General features: G+C 44.0%; 1 protein-coding gene across 2 annotated transcripts in view; it reads left to right on the forward strand.

Annotated features, from left to right (window-relative positions):
* Window positions 1-26,352, forward strand: part of galnt1 (UDP-N-acetyl-alpha-D-galactosamine:polypeptide N-acetylgalactosaminyltransferase 1) — a 244,408-nt gene that overhangs the window by 106,719 nt on the left and 111,337 nt on the right. For both annotated transcript variants that reach the window (XM_085988177.1, XM_085988178.1), the window contains exon 4: window positions 26,038-26,204. In XM_085988177.1, coding sequence (XP_085844303.1) covers window positions 26,038-26,204 — 167 coding nt within the window. The remainder of the gene's footprint in view (window positions 1-26,037; window positions 26,205-26,352) is intronic.

A 26,352-nucleotide genomic window follows, 5' to 3' on the forward strand; every position in this document is an offset into this window, starting at 1 on the left:
ATCCCAGGAATCAGTCTGGTGAACCTCCATTGCACTCCCTCTATGGCAAGTATATCCTTCTTCAGGTAAGGAGAGCAAAACTGTACACAATACTCCAGGTGTGGTCTCACCAGGGCCCTATATGATTGCAGTAAGACGTCTTTACTCTTGTACTCAAATCTTCTTGTAATAAAGGCTAGTATACCATTTGCTTTCTTAATTGCTTGCTGTACCTGCTTGTTAACATTCAGCGATTTGTGTACAAGGACACCCAGGTCCCTCTGAACACTAACATTTCCCAATCTCTCTCCATTTTAAAAAATACTCTGCTTTTCTATTTTTCCTACCAAAAGTGGATAACTTCACATTTCTCCACATTATATTCTATTTGCCATGTTCTTGCTCACTCACTTAGCCTGTCTATATTCCCTTGAAGCTTCCTTGCATCCTCCTCACAACTTACATTCCCACCCAGCTTTGTATCATCAGCAAACTTGGATATATTACATTTGGTCCCTTCATCCAAATCATTGATATAGATTGTGAATAGTTGAGGCCCAAGCACTGATCCTTGCGGTACCCCACTAGTTACACTCTGCCAACCCAAAAGTTACCCATTTATTCCTACGTTCTGTTTTCTGTCCATTAATCAATCCTCAATCCATGCTAGTATATTGCCCCCAATCCTATGAGCCCTAATTTTGTTTAATAACCTCTTGTGTGGCACCTTATTGAATGCCTTCTACAAATCCAAATACACCACATCCACTAGTTTGCCCCCTTATCTATTCTGCTAGTTACAACCTCAAAAAAAAAAACTAACAGATTCGTCAAACACGATTTCCCTTTCATAAATCCATGTTGACTCTGCCCAATCCTATTACTTTCTAAGTGCCATGTTACCACGTCCTTAATAGATTCTAGCATTTTCCCTACTACTGACGTCAGTCTGTAGTTACCTGTTTTCTCTCTTCCCTCCTTTCTTAAATAGTGGGGTTACATTTGCCACCCTCCAATCCATGGGAACCATTCTAGAATCTATGGAATTTTAGAAAATGACAAGCAATGCATCCACTATATATCTCTATATAGCCACCTCTTTCAAAACCCTAGGATGTAGGCCATCAGGTCCAGTGGATTAATCAGCTTTCAGTTCCATTAATTTCTCCAGTACTAATTTCTTTCAGTTCCTCAAGAGTTCTTGACAGATGAAATATCAGTGTTTCACAGCTGTTTGAAGCTGTGAAACACTGACAGTCTGAGTTCTGACATGAGTCCTTCTGCACAGACTCGGTTAGAACTCTCACTGACACTCAAAGCTGAAGGCTGTCACTTTTCACAGATCGCAGCCGTTCAGCTTTAAGTGCCGGCTGAGTGATGGGCTCCCGACGGCTACAGGAAGAAAGGCTGTGAAGGTAAGTACAGGTAAGTAAAAGTTCTTTACACACTAAACACACTTACCTTTGCACTCATGCACCCATCACTCACCTGAGCGCCGACATTGCGACCCCTCCAACTCCTTCAACCCGACGGCCCGCCTACTCTCACCTGGCGTGGTTTGGAGCCATCGGGAAACCCACACGAAACCCCTTATTATTTAAAAAAAAAAAGCAAATGTATGTTGAATGTTTAAATGTCTTTAATCTAAATGTACACTCTCTGGAGCCGCAAGCCTACATTTCGTTGTACTGCACTTGTGCACTAACAATGACAATAAAAGTTGATTTGATTTGATTTGAAAAACTGCCTGTTAACTACCTGTTAACAGGCAGTTAATTGGCACTAATCCCTTCCCGCCTGGGGTCGGCGGGTCCCAGTGCGGGGCGGGTACCCGCTGCCTCTGAAAGTTGCGTGGAGCGGGGTTTTGGGCGGGATGGTGTCGGAACCCCTGAAATCGGGATTTCCCCCCCCCCACATGCCTGAAACCCCGCCTGACGGCTCCATGAAAATCGACACCAAATGTATTTGTTTAATTTCTCTGCCATTGTTTAGATTTAAGACCTTAGTTTTGGATTTAACTAAATCACTTTCAAACTCAAGATAAAATTCTATCATATTATGGTCATATTAAAGGCCCCTTTACTACAAGATTATTTGTTAACCCTTTCTCGTTGCATAATACTAGATCTAAAATAGCCTGTTCCCTAGTTGGTTCCTCCGCATACTGATCTAGAAAACTATCTTGCATACATTCCATGAATTCGTCCTCCACACTATTACTGCAAATTTGGTTTGCCCAATCTATATGTATATTAAAGTCCCCCATGATTTACTGTATTACCCTTGTTACATGCGCCTCTAATTTCCTGATTTACACTCTGCCCTACATTACAACTACTGTACTGTCACAAAGGAAAAACATGTTTGCAATGTTTCTATGGCCCTGATCACAAACCAGGAAGGTGGGAGGGGAACATGAGGGGAAATGAGCAGCCAGGAATGGGTGGAAAAGAGAATTCCTTCCACTGTGAAGAGATCTTACTTTTCATGGAAGTTGGTGCTTGTAAAATGTAAACAACTCCCACCAATGTTTTCTGCCCCTTGCTGTTTCTTAGCTCCACCCAAACTGATTCTACTACTTGATTTTCGGAGCTAAGATCCTTTCTCTCTACTGTCTTTATCCCATCCTTTATTATAGAAACATAGTGTAGTGTATGTACCCGTCTACCTTTAAGAGAACTATTGTATGTAACCGTCCACCTTTTAAGAGAACTACTTTAGGTGTTGCACTACTTTGTTGGCTTCTGTATACTGTAATACCGACGGTGACCACACCGGTATATAAGTGCTGCGTCAGGATTTATTGGGCAGATTCGCCCTGACCTTCGAATAGTAAAGTCCTGTTTTAAGTTACTCTGGTAGTCTGTGTATTAATTAACTAACCAACCCACAGACTTTACAGTGGCGACGAGTCCGATCGTACCCTGCGGCAACAATACTTCCGAAGCAGTTAACGAGTGTCGAGAAGAGGCAACCGCCCTCGTCATTCTGCTGGGAGAAAACTTGAGTCTGCAGAGCTGGAAAGGAGGAAGAATTCAGAGACAAAGACTTCCATCAGCAACAGGCACTGACTGTCCCTTCTGCCACGGTGAGGAGTGAGCCGATCAGCACGAGAAGCAAGCCGGCCACGGTGACTGTGAGTAAGGGAAAAGTAAAAAGAATAACCGGAGGATAAGGGCGGTGCACTCGGGGAAAGGAGCCGGACAGAAGCCGGGCCCAGAGGCGCGGAGACTGGGGCAGCGTGGAGCAAGGAAGCCGCGGTACAGACAGGCTGGGGACGCAACGGCGTCGTGAGACAGCTAGACCGCGACCGGCGAAAAAGGCCGGGCAGCGACCGAAGCCACGAAGCGCTGCGACCGGGAGCGTAGGCGCGGGAAGATATAAAAACTCAGCCGCAGCCGGGGAGGGAAGCACCGGACTGCGAGAGGGCTGGGAGGCGCGATTGGGAGCCGAGCGAGTGGGAGAGGCAGAGCCGACCAAGGGAGACTGAGCGAGAGCCAGTCCAGCGGCTGAAACTGTTCGCCGTCAACGGGGTGTACCCAGCGCCGGTAGAGCCGAGCGAGGGGAACTGAGCGAGAGCCAGCCCAGCGGCTGAAACTGTTCGCCGTCAACGGGGTGTACCCAGCGCCGGTAGAGCCGAGCGAGGGGAACTGAGCGAGAGCCAGCCCAGCGGCTGAAACTGTTCGCCGTCAACGGGGTGTACCCAGCGCTGGTTGCCCTGCCGAGAAAAGGGAAAGCACTGAAGCCGACGCGCAGGCTGTGAACCTGAAAGCCAGCGGCCGTCGCCCGTGGGGAAAGTGTACCCCTCCCGCCAGGGGAAGAAACGCGGGAAGCCGCCATTAGGCGGAGAAGAAGACAGAAGCGGGGAACCGCCATTGAAGTGGGCGGGGAGAGAAGATAAGCGCGGGAAACCGCCATTTTCGCGGGAACCGCCATCTTGAAGAAAAAAAAAAGAAAATTTAAAGAAATAATCCGTGGTGTTATCAGGAAGAGAGGAAGATGCCTAAGCGTGGTAACATCAACGATTTTAATTCCGAGGTAGAAGACTGGGCCACGTATGTGGAACGCATTGAGATCTATGGTGAGGCCAATAAAATAGAAGAAGATGACAAAGCCATAACCTTGCTAAACTCGATGGGCGCGAAGACATACGGGCTCTTGAAGCATCTACTAGCACCAGCTAAACCGGCGGATCAGACTTTCGATGATATTGTTGCTGTCCTGAAGGATCATTTTAACCCCGCACCACTGATGTTATTGGAACGATCCAAATTTTACGCGAGAACGCAACGGAAGGAGGAAAGCAACGCGGAGTACCTGATTGAACTGCGTAGGCTAGCGAAACACTGTCAGTTTAGGGAAAATCTGGCAGAGGCACTCGGAGACAAATTCGTGTGCGGAATGGCGAAGGAAGAAACACAAAAACGACTGCTCAAAGAGAATGATCTTACACTTGATAAGGCTGTCCTTATTGCTGCATCGAACGAAGCCGCAGCGAAAGGAACGGCGGAAATGCAGCTAAAGGCAGCGGCACTCAGGGTGCAGCAAATTACTTCGGGTACAACGAAATGCTATCGTTGTGGGAAGACAACACACGACCAGAACCAATGCTGGTTTAAAAACCAGGAATGTAGGAAATGTGGCAAGCTCGGTCACATAGCTAAGGTATGCCGGCCAGGAAAGAAGACCAACAATAATGAGTCACCACAAAAGAGGTACAGAAAGGTACATGAGGTGACTAGGAAGAGTCCGGAAGAACAGAATTCGGACTCACACTCCAACTGCAAGGAACTGGATAGTCTGAGAATTCACAATGTGAGTAATGAAGCTGACCGACAAGCTATCTGGATCACACTACAGATTGCAAAAGTCCAAGTGAAAATGGAAGTGGACACTGGATCGGCGTTGACGGTCATGAATAAGCATGATTATAAAAAGTTATTCAAGCATATTCCCCTACGGGATACGGAACTAGTATTGCAGACATACACGGGGCACAAAGTATACCCCATCGGAAAGATAGAAGTCAAGGTGAGATACAAGGACAAAGATCACCAAAGGATGGACCTGTATGTGTTGCCTGAGGGAGGTCCACCACTTCTGGGACGGGAGTGGATCAGGAAAATAAAGATAGACTGGCATTCACTAAACACCATGACGGTAGATTCCGGAAAGGAAGATGTCAAACCTGAACGGTTGTCCAGAATATTGGACGAAGCTAAAGAGGTATTCCAGCAAGGACTGGGAACACTGCGAGGAATTAAAGCAAAGGTTAAGATTGCAGAACATGCAAGCCCAAAATTTTTCAAAGCCAGATCGGTACCTTACGCGATACGACCTGCTGTGGAGGCAGAACTGGAAGAACTTGAACGATCAGGGGTACTGTCAAAAGTGGACTGGAGTGAGTGGGCCACGCCCATTGTTCCCGTCATGAAGTCTTCACCAAGGAACACGCCAGGGGGACCGGGGAAGGTCCGCATCTCCGGAGACTTCAAGATCACAGTGAATCTGGTGCTTCACACGGTACAATACCCGCTTCCGCGGATTGAAGATATCTTTGCTTCGTTGGCTGGAGGGAAACACTTCACCAAGATAGACCTGGCACAGGCATACTTACAAATGGAAGTCGAGGAAGAGTCGCGTCAGTACCTCACCATCAACACACACAGAGGCTTGTATCGTTATAATAGACTGGTTTTTGGGGTAGCTTCGGCTCCAGCAATTTGGCAGAGGGCCATGGAGCAGGTATTACAAGGAATTCCAAGCACGCAGTGTTACTTAGACGATATCCTGATTACGGGAGAAGACGAGGAAGAACACCTCACAAATTTGAAACTGGTGCTCACTAGGTTGAAGGAATATGGCCTTCGAGTTAATCGCAAGAAATGTGAGTTCTTCCAAAAACGGATCTCGTACTGCGGTCATGTCATTGACCGAGAGGGGCTGCACAAGTCACCTGACAAGATAGAAGCTGTCGTGAAGGCCCCCGCTCCGGAAAACGTATCACAGTTAAGATCATTCTTGGGGTTGATTAATTATTATCACAAGTTTCTGCCGAATCTATCCACGGTGCTGCATCCGCTGAATGCTCTGTTGTGGAAAGAAGTACCATGGAAGTGGAGTGAGGAATGTAAAAAGGCCTTTCGCAGAAGCAAGGCGTTGATTACCTCTGAAGAAGTGTTGGCTCATTTCAACCCAACGTTACCTCTTCGTCTAGCTTGTGATGCTTCCCCCTATGGAATTGGAGCAGTACTTTCACACAAGTTACCAAATGGCTCGGAAAGGCCAGTGGCATTCGCGTCCCGATCATTGACCTCCGCGGAGCGAAATTATGCTCAAATAGATAGGGAGGCCCTCAGCCTTGTGTGGGGCGTAAAGAAATTCAATCATTACCTGCAGGGCAAGAAGTTCACATTACTGACAGACCACCAGCCGTTGGTGTCCATATTCAACCCTAACAAGGCCGTTTCCACCATGACCGCGCAAAGGTTACAGAGGTGGTCCGTGTTACTTGGGGCACACCAATATGACATCGAATACAAAAGGTCCAAACAGCATGGAAATGCTGATGGGTTATCGCGCTTGCCATTGCCGATAGTAGAAGAAGCGACTACAGTGGACCCGGTAGAGATGTTCCACTCATCCATAGTGGAATGTCTACCAGTAACAAATTCGATGATCGAAAACGAAACAAGAAATGACCCGACTCTCTCACGAGTCTATGATTTAACGGTGGAGGGATGGCCAGCACAGGGCGAACCAACGCTGCCAGCATTTTCGCAGAGAAAAGAACAGCTGTCAGTGTGTCGAGGAACCCTGATGTGTGGATCTAGAGTGGTGATTCCACCCAAACTTCAACAGAAGGTGTTAAAGGAGCTGCACGAGGGACATCTGGGTGGAGTGAAAATGTAGAACCTAGCAAGAGCGTTCGTGTGGTGGCCAGGCATTGATGGGGACATCGAAGAAATCACTAAGAGCTGTCTAGGATGCCAGAAGGTCCAAAACGCGCCACCACAGGCTCCTCTGCATCCATGGGAGTGGCCCTCATCTCCTTGGCAAAGGGTACACATCGACTTTGCTGGTCCATTTATGGACTCAATGTTTCTAATAGCGGTGGATGCACACTCCAAGTGGCCGGAGGTAATAAAGATGTCCACCACCACCACGGAAAAAACCATCACAGTGTTAAGGACCATGTTTGCTAGGAATGGGCTGCCGGAACAGATCTGTTCTGATAATGGACCGCAATTTGTGTCCGAAGAATTCAAGAAATTCTTAAAGAGCAATGGGGTTAAGCACTACACGTCAGCCCCATACCATCCCGCCTCCAATGGATTGGCTGAAAGGTTTGTCCAGACCTTCAAGAAGGCCATAAAGGCCATGGGTAATGAAGCCATTAACTTACAACATAAGGTGGATAGCTTCTTGTTGGCGTACAGGAATGCAACACATGCGGTCACAAATCAAACTCCCGCCATGATGTTTTTTAATAGACGACTAAGATGCCGGCTGGATTTGCTTAAGCCAAACGTCCGAAGGGACGTAGAGAACCGGCAATTCCAGGGCATGAATGAAAGGCCAACTAGATCTTTTCAGATAGGTCAACAAGTTTTGGCCCGGGACTACCGTACCGAGAAATGGCAGCCTGGAACTATTGGAAAAAGGCTAGGGCAGTTGATGTATACGGTGGACATTGGGGACAGTATAATAAGGCGCCATGTTGACCAGATCATAGGGTCAGCCACAAATGGCCAACCTACTCCACCACCTTACACGGTTAATGTTGAGACAGAGATACCCAGAACACCTACCTCCGATCTGGTAATACTGGAATCAGATGAACCTGACACTGTCCTTCAAGCCGAATCGACCTTGCCAGAAGCACCTGCTACCCCGCCGGGAGTTACGACACCACTGAGGCGTTATCCGGACAGAGTCCGGAAACCTCCAGAGAGACTGAATCTGTGAACTGTCTTGCATAAAGTTGTATATATGTTATAATGTATGTTTAATGGGGAATCAGTATGTTGTAAGCTAAAAAGGGAGGATTGTAGTGTATGTACCCGTCTACCTTTAAGAGAACTATTGTATGTAACCGTCCACCTTTTAAGAGAACTACTTTAGGTGTTGCACTACTTTGTTGGCTTCTGTATACTGTAATACCGACGGTGACCACACCGGTATATAAGTGCTGTGTCAGGATTTATTGGGCAGATTTGCCCTGACCTTCGAATAGTAAAGTCCTGTTTTAAGTTACTCTGGTAGTCTGTGTATTAATTAACTAACCAACCCACAGACTTTACACATAGGAGCAGGAGTAGGCCATTCGGCCCCTCGAGCCTGCTCCGCCATTCAATGCGATCATGGCTGATCATCCAAATTCAGTACCCTGTCCCTGCTTTCTCCCCATATCCCTTGATCCCCTTAGCCTTAAGAAATATATCTAACTCCTTCTTGAATATATTTATATTTAATGAATTGGCCTCAACTGTCTTCTGTGGTAGAGAATTCCACAGGTTCACCACTCTCTGGGTGAAGAAATTCCTCCTCATCTCAGTCCTAAATGGCTTACCCCTTATCTTTAGACTGTGACCCCTGGTTCTGGACTCCCCTGCCATCGGGAACACCCTTCCTGCATCTAGTCTGTCTAGTCCTGTTAGAATTTTATAAGTTTCAATGAGATCCCCTCTCATTCTTCTAAACTCTAGTGAATATAAGCCTAATTGACCCAATCTCTCTTCATACGTCATTCCTACCATCCCAGGTATCAGTCTGGTGAATCTTCGCTGCACGCCCTCCATGGCAAGAACATCCTTCCTCAGATAAGGCGACCAAAACTGCACACAATACTCAATGTGTGGTCTCGCCAAGGCCCTGTACAACTGCAGCAAGACATCCTTGCTCCTGTACGCGAAACCTCTCGCTATGAAGGCCAACATAGCATTTGCCGCCTTAACCGCCTGCTGCACCTGCATGCTTACCTTCAGTGACTGGTGCACAAGGCCACCCAGGTCTCGTTGCACTTCCCCTTTTCCCAATCTATTGCCGTTCAGATAATAATCTGCCTTCCTGTTTGACACCAAAGTGGATAACCTCGCATTTATCCACATTATACTGCATCTGCCATGCATATGCCCAATCGCCCAACCTGTCCAAATCGTACTGGAGTTTCTCTGCATCCTCCTCGCAGCACACACGCCCACCCAGCTTTGTGTCGTCTGCAAACTTGGAGATATTACATCTAGTTCCCTTGTCTAGATCATTAATATATATTGTGAATAACTGGGGTCCTAGCACCGATCCCTGCGGTACCCCACTAGTCACTGCCTTCCACTCGGAAAAAGACCCGTTTATTCCGACTCTTTGCTTCCTGTCTGCCAACCAGTTCTCTATCCAAGTCAGTACCTTACCCCCAATCCCATGTGCTTTAACTTTGCACACTAGTCTCTTATGCGGGACCTTACCGAAAGCCTTCTGAAAGTCTAAATACACCACATCCACTGGTTCTCCCTTATCTATTCTACCAGTTACATCCTCAAAAAAAATTCCAATGGATTAGTCAAGCATGATTTACCTTTTGTAAATCATGTTGACTTTGTCCGACCCTGTCACTGTTTTCCAAGTGCTCTGCTATTACATCTTTCATAATGGACTCTAGCATTTTCCCCACTACCGATGTCAGGCTACAATTCCCTGTTTTCTCTCTACCATCTTTTTTAAATAGTGGGGTAAAATTAGCTACCCTCCAATCCATGGGAACTGTTCCAGAGTCTAGAATTTTGGAAGATGACCAGCAATGTATCTACTATTTCTAGGGCCACTTCCTTAAGTACCCTAGGATGTAGATTATCAGGCCCTGGGGATTTATCGGCCTTCAATCCTGTCAATTTCCCTAACACCATTTCCCTACAAATACTGATTTCATTCAGTTCCGACATCTCTGGTAGTTTATTTGTGTCCTCCTTTGTGAAGACGGAACCAAAGTATGTATTTAATTGGTCTACCATGTCTCTGTTCCCCATTATAAAGGCCCTGGATTCTGACTACAAGGAACCTACGCTTGACTTTACCGGTCTTTTTCTTTTCATATATCTATAGAAGCTTTTACAGTCAGTTTTTATGTTCCCTGCAAGCTTACTCTCATAGTCTATTTTCCCCCTCTTAATTAATCCCTTTGTCCTCCTTTGAATCCTAAACTTCTCCCAATCCTCAAGTTTGCTGCTTTTTCTGGCCAATTTATATGTCCTCTCCTTGGATCTTGTTATCCCTAATTTCCTTTGTTAGCCAATGTTGAGTCAGCCTTTTTGTTTTATTTTTATGTTATCAGCGCTACCCCTCTTTCCATTTTGCTTATCTTTTTTAAAAGTTAAGTATCCTGGAATATTTAGTTCCCAACTTTGGCCACTTTGCAACCATGTATCCGTTATGGCTATTAGATCAAACCTGTTAATTTCTATCTGCACTATTAATTCTTTTGTTTTGCGAATGCTTCGTGCATTCAAATATAGTGCCTTTAGCTTTGACTTATTTCTATTTTTCCCTGATGTCACCTTAGTCACTGATGTCTTATTACCTTTGTTGCTCTCTCTCTGTCCCTTCCTGACCCACTCTGCTTATTTTTACCCAAAACTCTAATCTGCTTTAGAGCCTTGACATTTCTTTGGCTGCTTTTAAATTTGCTCTTTTCTGAATCCTCCACCCCACTTCATTAGTTTAAAGCCCTGTCTACTAGTTATCTGGTTCACCAGGACACTGGTCCCAGCCCGGTTTAAATGGAGCCTGTCCCAGCGGAACAGCTCCCTCTTTCCCCACTACTGGAGCCAGTGCCCCATGAACTGAAACCCCTTCCTCCCACACCACTCTTTGAGCCACGCATTTAAACCTCTAATCTGTTTGTCCCTGTGCCAATTTGTGCGTGGCTAAGGTAACAATCCAGAAATTATTACCTTTTGAGATTCTTAATTTGGATCGTAGCTCCTCAAACTCCTTCAGCAGAACCTCATTCCTAGTTCTACCTATGTCGTTGGTTCCTACATGGACCACGACAACTGAATCATCCCTCTCCCACTCCAAGTTCTTCTCCAGCCACGAGGAGATGTCTTTAACCCTGGCACCGGGCAGGCAACACAACCTTCGTAACTCTTGGTCGAGGCTGCAGGGAACAGTATCTATCCCCCTGACTATACTGTCCCCTATCACAACTACATTCCCTTTCACTCCCCCCACTTGAATGGCCTCCTGCACCATGGTGCCATGGTCAGCTTGCTCATCCATCCTACAGGCTTTACCCTTATCCACACAGGCAGCAAGAACCTCATGCCTGTTGGGCAAGGGCAAAGGCTGAAGCTCCTCCAGCACGGCACCTGGGGTCCCCTTACCTGCCTGAGTTGCAGTCACACCCTCCTGTCCCTGACCACTAACCAGGCCTGTACCACTACCTAACCTAAGGGGTATGACTGCCTCCTGGATTGGACTGACCCTTAATTGCCACTGGCAGACTGCTTCATTTAACTAAGTTTTTGAAGTTCTAAGTTAAAACTCAAAATCTTAATCTAAATTTCACTTTTTACAGCTTCTACTTACCCAATACTTACCAGAAATATTGGGTAAGTAGAACAGTTTAAAAAGAGCGAGAGCCGGAGCGGAGAACAGTTTAAAAAGAGCGAGAGCCGGAGCGGAGGACAGCTAGCGCGTTCTCCCTGCTTCGGGCGGCCCGCTCTTGCCGCTCGCTCCCGCAACCGGAGCGAGGTGTTCGGCGAGTCGGGCGGAGGCAGCGCAGCGCATCGGGACGCAGCAGCAGCCACGTCGACCCGCTAGGGCACGTTGGCCGGCTGCTCCTCAGTGGGAAGGCATTCCAACTGGGAGGAGGGGAGCCGAGCATGGCGGCCAGAGGCCGGACCGGAAGCGGGAGAAGCAGGCCCGGGCCGTTGGACTGTGGAGCCGGCAACGGTGAGGTGGAGGCCGCGGCGACCGGAGGATGTGTTCGGCGAGTCGGGCGGAGGCAGTGCAGCGCATCGGGACGCAGCAGCAGCCACGACGACTCGCAGTCTGACTGGGAGGAGGGGAGCCGGGAATGGTGGCCAGAGGGTGAGCGGGAGAAGCAGGCCACCACACGTGGAGCCGAGCTGGCAACAGTGAGGAGGAGGCCGCGGTGACGAGGAGGACGGAGTGGCTGAGGGACATCGGGCTCCCACTGCCACTGGATGCCAAAGAATTGACTTTCTGAACATGGCACTGTAAAAATAGCTGACGTGTCCCTACGGGCAGTAAGCATTCCATTGTACTAGTACATATGGCAAATAAAATTGAATTGAAACATCAAAAAAAAAAGAAATTCCCACTCTTTCCAAATTCCCAAATAAAACACTCTGTTCAAGTCCGCTCTGTTCCGCAGAAATATTTACTTTTATACACGAGGGGCATCACCCAATTTAGAAGTACTGATTGATCGACTGAGGGTGGGCGGCAGGTGGTAATCAGCAGGAGGTTTCGTTGCCACTGTTTGACCTGAAGCATGAGACTTCATGGGGTCCACAGTCAAGGTTGAGGACGCCCAGGGCCACTCTCTCCTGACTGCATACCAGCCGTCACCTCTAGTGGGTCTGTCCTGCCGGTGGGGCATACCCAGGGATACCTTGACAAAAGGTATGATTCTGTGAGTGTGGCTGTCAGGTTGATGCTTGACTTGTCTGTGGGACAGCTCTCCCAATTTTGGCACAAGTCCCCCAGATGTTAGTGAGGAGGAATTTGCAGGGTCGACTGGGCATGTTCGAAACCAGTGCCTAGATCGATGCCAGGTGGTCCGTCTGGTTTTATTCCTATTATTTTTCGTAGAGGTTTGGTGCAATGGAGTGGCTTGCTAGGCCATTTCAGAGGGCAGTTAACAGTCAACCACATTGCTCTGGGTCTGGAGTCTAGGTCAGACTAGGTAAGGGCAGCAGTTTCTTTGCCTAAAGGACATTAGTGAACCAGATGGGTTTTTATGACAATCTGATAGTTTCATGGTCACTATTACTGATACTAGCTTTTAATTCTAGATTTATTTAATTGAATTTAAATTCCTCAACTGCCATAGTGGGATTTAAACTCGTGTCTCTGGATCATTAGTCCAGGCCTCTGGATCACTAGTCCAGTAACATAGCACTATGCTACCGTACCCGTTTTAAGGAATGAGCCGCTGAAGAATGAGTAAGATAATTCGCTGCTTGCAAAGGATAAGCATTCCCAGATGATGAAGCTCGTCTGCAGTGCAGTGCGTCAAACAAGGAGCAGTTGTACAGAAGACCAATTTTGCAGATAAAAAAAAACAGTAAACTTAAGGGGTTGGGCTCAGCTATTGATTACTCCTTCAATTTTTGGGGGAGGGAGGGTCATTAATATGGAAAGGTATACCAGATACTGTTGCTCAGATATATTCAGATGATTGAAGTGTATGGTGATAGCCAGAGAACATGAATATTTTTAGTAGCACTTCTGCCTCAAACTGGCCCTTCCTCTTTTTTTGGTAACCCTGTCTGGAGTTGAACAAATTGCCTGGGCAGCCCTTGGTACAGCCCCTAAAGTGGCTGACCAAGGAAGAAGACCAGAGTTGAAGGTGTCAATATGGGTATCAAAATTGACATTTTAATTTTTTTGAGCACATTAAGGAATGAGGACAATTGCATGCTTTCCAAAAGCAGCTAATTTGGAGTAATTGAGGAAATAAATTTAATATATAATTTATTATTAATAGCAAATTGGAATATTTTGACTGAACCTCAAAGGCTTGGTATGTCAAGCATGAAGAGAGCTCAGGTAAATTTCAGGTACACATTATGAGAAAGTAAATAGATTTGACCCAGAAGATTGTTTCAAGTATTAGGAAAGCCAATGGAACAGTTATTACTAAATCTAGAGAAACAAATCTGTGTTTTAAAAATTTTTGTGAGGAGCTTTGTATTCCTGAATGCTTTCCTACAGCACTATCGTTGAGGATTTTTTTTCAAAACTATGGTTCTTCCTGTTTTGACAACAAAGGTATTTTCTTAACTGTTGAGAAAGGTAGTCGTTCAGCTATTAGATTTTTGCCTCCCTATTTGTATAACTTTTTGTGTTAGATTATTGAATGCTTTAGTACAGTTTTATTTAGTTTTTTTTCATTTTTGTACTAATTTTATTAATTTGTTAGTGGTTAAATTTTATGCAGTCAATCCTGCATATAATGAATTCTAGTTTGCCACACTTTTTTCTTTACTGTTGGGTGCTTGGTTAGAACAGAGTTGACCATACATGGCATTAAATTGAATTTGAATGAAACTAAATTGACATTCTACTCTTTTTATTGGATTTTTAGAGAGCATCTGTGTATTATCTTTTAAACATCTTGTGTAGTGCTGGTAATTCCTGTCCACAAGCCTTACTTCCTGCTGTCATAAATTTTGGTAATGCTTTTCCATCAACAGCCATTGTAAGTTACTGTTGTCAGTATTTAACATTCAATTTTGCTATGTGAACTGTCATGTTGTTCCAGTCTCTGAAGAGCAAGTTTCTGAAGTCTCTCTCCCAATTCCGTTGCCATCTTGTATATAAATAATTCATCAGCTGACAGTGGGAAACAACATGGACACTTTGCTAGAATACATTTTAAGTATTCAACGAGTTAATAGGATACATACATTAGAAGTTTTGGAGAGATAATAGACCTGTTAATAAAATAGATTAACTGTTCATTCATCTCATTATGGAGCCTTGTGTGCAAAAGTGCTGCTGCATTACCCTACATAGCAACATTTTGGAGTAGTTAATTGTATGCAAAGTGCTTTGGAATGTCCTGAAACATTATCTGGCACTCATGGCAAGTTTGTTCTGTTCTTATGAGGTATGGGCAGATGGGTGCTATTTCCTCACTCTTTGGCCGTTGATCACCCAATTTTCGTTCTTTCTCTCACTCAGTGTTGAGTTGCAATCTCCAATGTGGTCTCAGCTTAAATGTGTGCCTAATTTAGTAATTGATAAGTTTTACGGTGAGCTTGGCAAGTAAATCATGCCCTGCTTCTTGCAGCCAGCTTGCTTTTTCACCAGGTGCTTTGCCTGGGCTCAAGAATCCCAGGTGAAAGAAACCATTTAAACAGCATAAATGTCTGAATTGCATGGTAATATTACTCACTTATAAAGTTGTAAATGGGTAATGGACATTGTATGGAAGATGTAATACCATGAAATTGCATTCGATTCAAATCAGGTTATTTGAAGATGTTTGTTGTATATGGGCATTTGTTCAAATACATAGATAGCTCGTGGGTACCACTGTATAATTGAGTGGAAAAACAAAATAGATATCTTTGCTAGTGATGCAGTAGGAGTACTTTCAATATAAAATATAGCTAGATAATGTTTGTGACTTGCTGTATCCATATTAGCTGCTGAGTTTGCCAATATAATAGCACTTAAAAGCAAAGTAATTTTTCTGGCTGTGAAGTGTTTTAGGATCTCCTGAGGAGGTGATAAAGCACTTTATAAATGCAAGTTCTTTTTTTTCTAATAAGGAAGGAAAACAAATTTCCTACAAGGTAACTTATCTTAATTTTCTCTCTTATCCATTTTAGGACTCTACACAAAGTTAGGAGCAGCTCCGATGATGTCAGCAACAAGTCTAGTTAGTGGTTCCACTGGAAATGCTGTAGGAAAGAATCTAGCATGTCAGTAGGAAGGAATCTTAGTGGAGAAAATGTTATAGTCCTCCTATTACATAGCAATTCTGCAGAATTTCCAGTGGGGTGGGCATGTTCACCAGCCTTGATGTGGAAGTTAGCAAAATGGCTTATAATAGTATACAGAGACATGAAATTAAGGCCTTCGATAGGGAGGGAAGTATAATACCTAAATGCAAGTACCTCTACCCAGAGATTCATATTACATAACGGGAGAGAGTGCTTTATATTGAAAGCCTCCCTACATCTCTTTAAATAAATAAAGGAGAGTGTAACATTGATTTCTAAATTTGACGGCCCTTGTTTGCCCACGTTCAAAATAAAATGAAATGAAGGGTTGCATGCACACTCCCCCATACCTTCCCACGGCTCTGATTAAAAGGACTGTAAATGTCAAAGAAAAATTACTGCTCAAACTCATTGGGCCAGATTTGTCAGTTTAAAAAAAAACGGTGAGACTATCCACGCTCACCCATATTAACATGTAAATTGGACAGCAACTTCCAGCGCCTGCGCAGTTAAATGCATAAATCAAGCAGTTGCTGTCCGAGCTGTCCTGCTCCTCCAGGAGCTACGCGATAACGGTATCTCACCAAGAGACTCCCCATTGAAATACATGGAACAACATGAAATCACACTAGTGTAACAAATGGCTTCACCACTGACTACAAATTCTAGCCCATTGTTTTCTTTGGATCAATGAATAATATTATAATAATGAATAATAATAGTATCCCACCTAACTTGGGTGTTGCAGTGAACAATATTAATGAACCTGTATGACGAACAGCAAGTGACTTCCCAAGAATCCGTTTTGATCTGGATAAACTAGCTGTCGTAGCAAGTCCTGGTTCCTGATGATCAAATCAAATTTTAGGAGTTTAACCAAACTTTCATAGGAGATTACCTCACAACAGAAACAGGACTTCTTTTAAGTATCGTAGCAATTTAATATCTGTAAACATGATTAGGACACTTCTGAAATACTCAGCCATATTTTAATAAAACTTTGATTTCTCTTGTCCACCTAGCTTTCAGTTGGAAAATAGATGTGCTGGAGACGACGATGTTTTATTGTCTCCAAATGGTCCGTCCATTGATGACGATTTTTCACTTATCCGCAAAATTTTTTGTTGGATAGTCACCAAATTTGGTTTCCTCTTGGCTTCTTGGAAATGGAAATTGAAAACTTAGGAAACTGTGCAATTGTACTTGTGTCAATAAACAATGTCTTGTTAGTTCAGGAAATTAAAAAAGTACCTTGTTTGAATTTTAGCCCCTTATCACAAGTCAATTCTTCTGGTCAAACATTGGGTTCTGCATGAACATTTATGCTTCATGGACGCCAATAGCTGGTAGTCTGATGCTATTACGTGCTTTACAATAGAAATGCTGGACAACCTTTATTTCCATTTTGTTTTCTTGTAAAGCTGACTCCAGACCAACTTTTTTTCTAGTTGAATTGCTATACTGAAAATTAGATTCAGATGCAGCAAGAAGAACAAACTACATCAACCTCAAATCTAATCTCCCAGAGAATCTAGAGTAATTACTAGGCATAAGCATATTTATGTTAATCTATGGAACATGATGTCTGTTAAATCATCAATTTTGAATTATAATCTTAGGATTTTATGCTTTTATTCTTAATATAGCTTTTCCAATATTTAGCACTTCAGTGCATATTCTAAAAGTTACCAAAGCTTTAGATAAATGTAATGATTTTCAATTTATGATGCATATGCTATTCTCTTAGCTCGACTATTATTTTAACCTTTTTAGTGAGGATTTTTAAAGTCTGGGTCACTTCACTATTTTATCTTTTTTAATTAGTGACATGGTTGATGTGGTCAAATAGTTTAAAATAAAAACAGAAAATACTGGAAATACTCAGCAGGTCAGACAGCGTCTGTGGAGTGAGAAACAGTGTTAATGTTTCAGGTCGATGACCTTTCATCAGAACTGGTAAAAAGTTAGAGATGTAACAGGCAATGGTTCCCCATAATTTTTGGGGGGCCGCACAACCCCTTTAACGGGCTGCGTGGCCCACTCAGAAGTCCGAGCATGCGCGTTTATTTTCAATTTAAAAGCCGCCTCTCCGGCTGCGTGGCACCCCTAGAGCACAGCACGGCCGCGCAACTTAAAGGGAGCATTGGTAACCAGTTTTAAGCAAGTACAGAGGCAGGGAAAGGGGGGAGGGAAGGAAAGAACAAAAGGGAAGGTTTGTGATGGGTGGAAGACAGAAGTGATTAAATGACAAAAGGGATGATGGTGCAAGACAAATGGGGGTGGTAATGAGACAATAAAAGAGACGAAAGATGGGTCTAGAGGAGCTGAAAATGTCAAAAGCAGAGTCATTACCAGCAATTGCTGTCTGGGAAAAATGGGAGCAGTGGTTATGTTCTGAAATTGCTGAACTCAATGTTGAGTCCAAGAGACATTTGATGAGGTTCTACATAAAAGGTTCTTAAGCAAGATAAGGGCACATGGGGTTGGGGATAAGGTATTAGCATGGACAAAGGTTTGATTAACAGACAAAAAACTGAGTAGGGATAGACAGGTCATTTTCAGGTTGGCAGGCTGCAACTAGTGGGGTGCTGCAAGGATCAGTGCTTGGGCCTCAGCTATTTACAATCTACATTCATGATTTAGATGAAGGAACCGAGTGCAATGTATCCAAGTTTGATGATGATGCAAAGCTTGGTGGAAAAGTAAGATGTGAGGAGGATGCAAAGAGCCTGCAAAGGGATATAGACAGGTTAAGTGAGTGGGCAATAAGGTGGCAGATGGAGTATAATGTGGGGAAATGTGAGGTTATTCACTTTGCTCAGAAGAATAGAAAAACTGAATATTTTTTAAATGGTGAGAAACTTAAATGTTGGTGTTCAGAGAAATGTGGGTGTCCTAGTACAAGAAACACAGAAAGCTAGCATGCAGGTACAGCAAGCAATTCGGAAGGCAAGTGGCATGTTGGCCTTTATTGTTTGACAGTTGGAGTACAAGAGTAAGGAAGTCTTGCGACAATTGTACAGGGCTCTGGTGAGACCACAGTTTTTGTCTCCTTATCTGAGGAAGGATATACTTGCCTTCGAGGCGGTGCAGTGAAGGTGCACTAGATTGATCCCTGGGATGAGGGGGTTGCCCTATGAGGAGAGATTGGGCCGATACACTCTGGCGTTTAGAAGAATAAGAGGTGAGCTCATTGAAACATATAAAATTCTGAGGGGGATTGACAGGATAGACGCTGAGAGATTGTTTACCCTGGCTGGAGAGTCAAGAACTAGGGGGCATAGTCTCAGGATAAAGAGCCAGTCTTTTAAGACTGAGATGAGGGGGGGATTTCTTCACTCGGGAGGGTTGTGAATCTTTGAAATTCTTTGCCCCAAAGTGCTGTGGATGCTCAGTCGTTGAGTGTATTCAAGACTGAGATAGATAGATTTTTGGACTCCAGAGGAATTAAGGGTTATGGCAGTGAAGTGGAGAGAAGGTTGAAGATCAACCATGATCTTATTGAACGGCAGAGCAGGCTTGAGGGGCTGTATGGCCTACTCCTGCTTCTTATGTCCGGAAGGCTGTAAAGTGCCTAATCGAAAGATGAGGTGTTGTTCCTTAAGCTTCCATTGAGCTTCATTAGAACATAGTTGCCTCATGGTTGCCCAGTTTTGAGCTGCTAGACCTGTTCGGTGATAGTGCCACACAACACGATGGAGTGTGGCCTCATTGTGAGGTGGTCACTGCTAGCAATACTGTCATGGACAGATGCACCTGCAACAGGTAGATTGGCGAGGACGAGGTCAAGTAGGTTTTTCCCCTCATGTTGGTTCTCTTACCACCTGCCGCAGGCCCAGTCTGGCAGCTATGTCCTTCAGGACTTGGCCAGCTCGATCTGTATTGGTACTACTGAGTCACCACATTGAAGTCTTCAAAGTTGCAGAGTACATTTGGTGCCCTTGCTGTCCAAGTGGTATTCAACATGGAGGAGTACTGATTCATCTGCTGGGGTAGGTGGTAGTTAGCAAGTGGTTACCCATGTTTGACCTGATGCCATGAAACTTCATGGGGTCCGTCTGGAGTCAATGTTGAAGACTCCCAGGTCGCTCCCTCCCGACTGTATACCACTGTGCCGCCACCTCTGCCATTGGGATAGGATGGTGATGGAGGAATCTGGCTGAAAGGTACGAAATTCTCATGATCGCCATTACTGATACTAGCTTTTTATTCCAGATTTATTTAATTAACTGAATTTATATTCCGCAGCTGCCATGGTGGGATTTGAACTCTGGATCATTAGTCTAGGCCTCTGGATTACTAGTCCAGTAACGTAACCACTATGCTATGGTGGTACTCTCAATGCTGCTAGGTAGGTTTTCCAGGATATTGAGCCAGCAATAATGAAGGAGCAGCGATATATGACCAAGTCAGGATGGTGTTTGACTTAGAGGGGAACTTGGAGGTGACATTGTTCCCACAACATTGCTGCTCTTGTCATTCTCAGTAGTGGAGATCGCAGGAGAGGGAGGTGCTGTTGTGCATTCTGTAGATTGTACATACTGCAGGTACATTGAGTCGCTGGTGGAGGGGGTAGATATCGAGTCCAGGGGCACCGATCAAACAAACATTTCGATAGTGTCAGCCTTGACTCAGTGGCAGCACTTTTTCCTCTGAGTCAGAGGTTGTGGATTCAAGTCCTAGTCCAGAAACTTGAGCACTTAATCTAGGCTGACACTTCACTGCAGTACTGCGGGAGTGCTGTATGGTGGATGTTTATTTTTTAGATGGTGTCAAACTTTTTGAATGTTATTGCAGCTGCACCCATCTAGCTGAGTGATGAGTATTCCACCACCCTTCTGACTTTAGCCTTGTAGATGGTGGCGAGGCTTTGAGCGGTCAGGAGGTAAGCCACTCCTCAATGAGTACCGTACTCTGCCCTTGATATGGCTAGTCCTGTTATCCTTTTGGTCAGTGGTGACCCTTAAAATTATGATGTTGAGGAACTTGGTAATGGTGGTACCGTTGAAGGACAAGGGGAAATGCCTCGACTTTCTTTTATTCAAGATGATCATTATCTGGCACTTAAGTGGCACAAATGCTACCTGCCACTTGTCAGCCCAAGCCTGGATGTTATCCAGGTCCTACTGTAGGTTGGCATTAGCTGCTTCATTATTTAAGGAATGTGAATGGAGCTGAACCTTGTGGAGTCATCAGTGGACAGCCCCACTACTGACATTATCTGCCAGGGTATCCCCTCCGTTATGGTGGATAATTAAAGTTTCATTGTATTTGTTTGTGGAAATTTTCAGAATGAGGAAGATTGTTAAATGATCTTGGACATGGTCTTCATTTTTTGAGAAGTTTAACCTCCACACACACAGCTCTCTCTTGCCTACCCTTTCTCTTTTTGACCTGATAGATCTTCTATTAATGTATTATGTTTCAGTGCTCTCCCTATTACTTGAGGCTTCATTGTTGCCTTGTTTAGTCAAAGTACTACGCACAAGGTGCAGAATGAACCACACCTACAGTTGCTGTAAAACTGCTGTAAGCAAGGAGTTTGATCAAGTGAGCTGGACATGGGATGTTGAGGATTTTGCAAAGATATTGGAGACACTACAGGCGCATCGATTTATTTTTTTAGTGGGCTATCACAACGGGCCAGTAATTCCGGTCCCAACGCGTGAGTACGGACGGTGTACTCACGCGTGGGCCCGTTGGAAGTGCCGGATTCCAGCATGCACAGCGCATGCGCGGGAAACCGGCATTTCCTCTCCACCGAACTAAGGGGTTAAGAGGTCCTGCGCGCACGCGTTGAACTTCCTTCGTTTAGACAGGTTTGCGCGTGTGCAAGGGCCTGAACTTTTTGGAAATGAAAAAAGGAGGCGTAAGCAGTGGATTCTTGGAGGTAAGTGGTCTATTATTTAAAATTATTACATTTTTTCCACAGCTTCATTGTTTTTAAGGACTTTACAGTAAGGTAAGTTTATTTTTAGACCCGAATACGTAAAAAAAAAAAAAATTTCAAAAATTGTATTCATTGTTTTAAATAGTTTTTTTAAAGTTATTTATAGTTTATTTATTTATTGGGATGTTTTTTTTTATTTTAATTTAAGTTAAACTAGTCTTTTGGGCGCCTGTACTTTTCATGAGTTTGACGGTCTTTACTATCAAACTCATGAATGAGTTTCCCCTTCCCTGATTGGCTGCAGAGTGCTCACCTGATCCCAGCCGGCACATTGCACTAACTACGCTGTTGGATCAGGTAAGCACATCGCGCCGACATCTGAACCGGGCCAGTGACAGGAAATGCAAGCAGGCCCGGGCTTCAGATGTTAGCGCGCAGGGTGAGTGCAGATCGGGGGCTTGCACACGCGGCAAGCACCCGATCCTAATTTCTGGCCCCATATGTTTCACTAAATGTCATGTATGATTGCAAATTTCAGTTTTTGTAATCAAAAATCTTTTGCAATTATTTGTTTTTATTTTCCATACAGAGAAGCTTTAAGACTAAACTCTTCTCTCCTTGATTTAGTCTGGTTAATGAAGCATCTCAAACCGGAAAACAGTCGTACTGTCTTGATGCTTTCATTCATTCTATATAGTGAAAGAATGAAGTCTCCAATGCAGCACTGAGACTGTTACAGTTGGAGGTCTTGTCTTTTTGGATGGAGCATAAAACAGAGCCCTCCATTGCCTGCTTATGTAGATATTAAAGATCTCGTGCACTTTTTGAAGAAGAGAGGGAGTACTCCGTGTTTTAACCAACATTCCTCCCTCAACCAGCACCACCAAAATAGATTGGCCTGGATTTTACGTTAAAAATAATGGTGAGGCTAACCATGGCCGCTGTTATTATGGAGTAAATACGACAGCAATTTCCAGAGTATGCACACGTGCAATTAAATGTGGAAATCTGGAAGTTGCAGTCAGAGTTACCCTGCTCTTCCACCAGCTGCGCTATACCGGTACCTTGCCGATACTCGGCATTGAAATCAACATAAGAGCGTGAACTTGCGGTACTTACCCACTAAACACAGCAGAAAAAGTTGGAGCTGGTGCATTCAGGTGTAAGTGAATTTTTAACAGTGTCATAATTACTGCCAAACAACCTCTCTAGCACTGAAAATGTAATTTTATAAGTGTGGAGTCTCATTCCTTGAGAATTTAATTTGAGTTGGAGATTACTTTTTCTGTCTGACTCTTTTATCTGTCTCTCTCAATCCCATCTTTCGTTCCCTCTCTTTATTTCACTTTCTGTACATGATTTAAATCTAATTTATACTTCCTTGTTTATACTTTTTGGTTTAGACTCTGCGTGGCTCAGTGAGGATTCTTCAATCTGATTGGTTGAAGAGCTAAGCTGTTGCTTGTCCTGCTCTCTCTTCACAACTCCCCCGTCGAGGGCACCACGCTGAATTAGATGCCCGATGACAGCAACTCTCTGCTCAAAGGCCAGCGAAAACTCTGCGCAGCTGTCAGCGTAGTGAATGGCGAGCATCGTTCCTTTGCCGCTGACCACAAAACCCAGGCCATTATCTGGTCTTTCATCCATTTGCTGTTTACAGAAATGTGCTTTGTGCAAATAACCATGTTGCCTATAAAGCAATAGTGACTACACTTCAAAAGTAATTCATTGGTTGTAAAATGCTTTGAATCATCCTAAGGATGTGAAGATTGTTACATGCAAATGCAAGTTTTTCATTTTTTCTTATCTTTAAAACTTGAAAAGAAAAATTAAGTAAACGGATATGTCGACAGATCCATTCTTGCAGTTCCCTTCTGTTAACTGGAATTTCTGGCCTACAAGCTTCTAAGTTCTACATTTAAACAATGGCCATTTAAAATTATCACCATATAAATCGGCTGTAGTTCCACAAGAATGGTGTTTCTTAAAGGCTTCAAAGATGAATGATTTACATCTGAAGCCTTTTGTGAAAATTGTCCAAGTGATGCACACAACAATAGGAACTTCAACTTCAACTTCAGAAATTGTAGCAGCCCAACAGAAGTGCCATGTGTTAATTTAGGTGCTTTTGGTATGAAATGAATCCATTATTAAATACAGTCAATTATAAGTTAATCAGTTAAAATTAATTATAATTCTGCTGGTCCTCATAAATGGAATACTGGAAGAATTACAGTGCAATTATTTGCACATTTACAAAACAGCATGGAAAATGGGTTTTTGAATATTGCACAGAAGTAGTCAACTAAACTGATTCAATTTATTCTGAAGTAATATACTGTTTTGAGTTTCTTTAGGAAGACCTACAGAGCTTTTTTAAATGCCTATTTTGAGAAAAGAGTTGTGAATACAAGTGTACACCTTCTATTTGACAGCTTTTTTGCTTTGCCTATTTCCACTTTGTTTTATTTACACAGGCTACATTTACTGTTTGAATAACGAGGAAATTTGAAGTAGTACTGCATTGTTATCTGCATACAAATTAGTGTTATTGATGGGGAGACAGCAAAAACCATGAGTAAAATAAGCAGTGTGTTCAGCGTTACAAATTGTTATATGCTACTTTTCACCAGTAGTTAGAAGAATAAGCACAGTGATTTTACAGCCTAGAACATGGTATTTCCTGAGTCACTGGGCTCGTGGAAGTGTTGTGGTCAAGGAAGACATCTGGTCTAGAATGAATAATGTAAAATGTAAGATTAAACGGACAGTTGTGGCGTTTTGCTTGATTTAACTTGAGTTAGAGGTTACATGGGTTAGGTAGAGCCCATGATGGGGTGGATTATATGCTATTTGTGCAATGAACATGTTTGGACTGAGTGGTTTTCTTCTTCAATGCTATATGTACAATAAGGTTTACCTATATAACAGTCACTGTACTCCAGAAAAGTAATTAATTTTATTAAATGCTTTGAAATGTTTCAATAATGTGATAAGGTGGGTATGTAAATGGGTCAAGTATTATTTTCTTGCACAAAGTGGCAGAGAACTTGTAGTGCCTTTAGTTTATTCAGAATGATGGTTACCCATATCCTAGCAAATGACAACACTTTGTTTTCTAGCGAAGACCATATGTACCCTTACCTTTGTAATATTGTAGCCAATTATTTTATGACCTGAATTACAGTACTTTTTAAAAATGTCTGTATTGTCAGGCAGATGTGCCATACTGGAAAATAGTTTCCAGCAGGGGTGTTGTAGATGTTGCTGTACTGGCATATTCATGGCCTTGCACTAAACATCTGTAAGACAAAGGTCCTCTACCAACCTGCCCCCGCCACACAGTACTGCCCCCCGATTATCAAAATCCACGACAAGGCCTTGGACAACGTAGACCACTTTCCATACCTCTGGAGCCTACTGTTAACAAGGGCAGACGTCGACGACAAAGTCCAACACCGCCTTCAGTGTGCCAGTGCAGCCTTCGGTCGCCTGAGGAAGAGAGTGTTTGAAGACCAGGACCTCAAACCCGGCACTAAGCTCATGGTCTACAGGGCAGCAGTAATACCTGCCCTGCTGTATGCCTCAGAGACATGGACCATGTACAGCAGGCACCTCAAAGCACTGGAGAGGTACCACCAACGCTGCCTCCGCAAGATCCTGCAAATCCATTGGCAGGATAGGCGCACCAATGTCAGTGTTCTTGCTCAGGCCAGCATCGAAGCTTTGACCACGCTCAATCAGCTCTGATGGACGGGTCATATTGTCTGCAGCCCGATACGAGGCTCCCAAAAGAAGCGCTCTATTCTGAGCTCCGGCACGGCAAGAGAGCCCCAGGCGGGCAGAGGTAATGCTTCAAGGACACCCTCAAAGTCTCCTTGAAAAAGTGTCACATCCCCACCGACACCTGGGAATCCCTGGCCCAAGACCACACAAAGTGGAGGAGAAGCATCCAGGAAGGCACCGAACACCTCGAGTCTCTTCGCCGGGAGCAAGCAGAAGCCAAGCACAGGCAGCGCAAGGAGCGCACGTCAACCCAAGCACCCCACCCGCCCCTTCAACCACTGTCTACCCCACCTGTGACAGAGACTGTAGGTCCCATATTGGACTCATCAGCCACCTGCAAACTCATTTTTAGTGTGGAAGCAAGTCATCCTCGGTTCCGAGGGACTGCCCAAAAAGAAGTGGTGTACTGGCATATTAGTGTATTTTTCTAGTCTGTTTGACTTTCTTTTTCTCTTTGTTCCCAGTCTTCTCTGCTGCCACAACTTGTATCATAGAATTTGTAGACAAAATAATTAGAGTGCATTTTGTGCATTTTGAAACTGAACATGTGTATTTTTGCTTATGGAACACTTCTGTAGTTCAGTCATTTGTCAGAAGCTAATGTGTACAGCAAGGTTTTATGTAGAAGATAGCATGTAAAAATCACTGTTTGCCCATTACCCTGTATTTTTCTGTTTTCTTTAGATGTAAAACAAAAGTATATCCTGAAGGCCTGCCAAAGACAAGTGTGGTGATAGTTTTTCACAATGAAGCGTGGAGCACGCTGTTACGCACTGTGCACAGCGTGATAATCAGGTCGCCGCGGCATTTATTAGAGGAGATTATTCTGGTGGATGACGCCAGTGAGAGAGGTAAGATAACATTTCCCAACAGTAAGGGAAGTAGCTGTCAGAGATTCCTAAAAATATCAAGAGTAAGAGTTTGAAAAGGAAGTGGATAAACAAGATGTTTCCAGGACAGGGATTCTGGTGTTTAAATTTTAACAAAGACACCAGTTGA

The sequence above is a fragment of the Somniosus microcephalus genome, chromosome 5 (assembly GCF_052327205.1).
Source record: "Somniosus microcephalus isolate GS21.2 chromosome 5, FLI_Smic_1.0, whole genome shotgun sequence".
Classification (NCBI taxonomy): domain Eukaryota; kingdom Metazoa; phylum Chordata; class Chondrichthyes; order Squaliformes; family Somniosidae; genus Somniosus; species Somniosus microcephalus.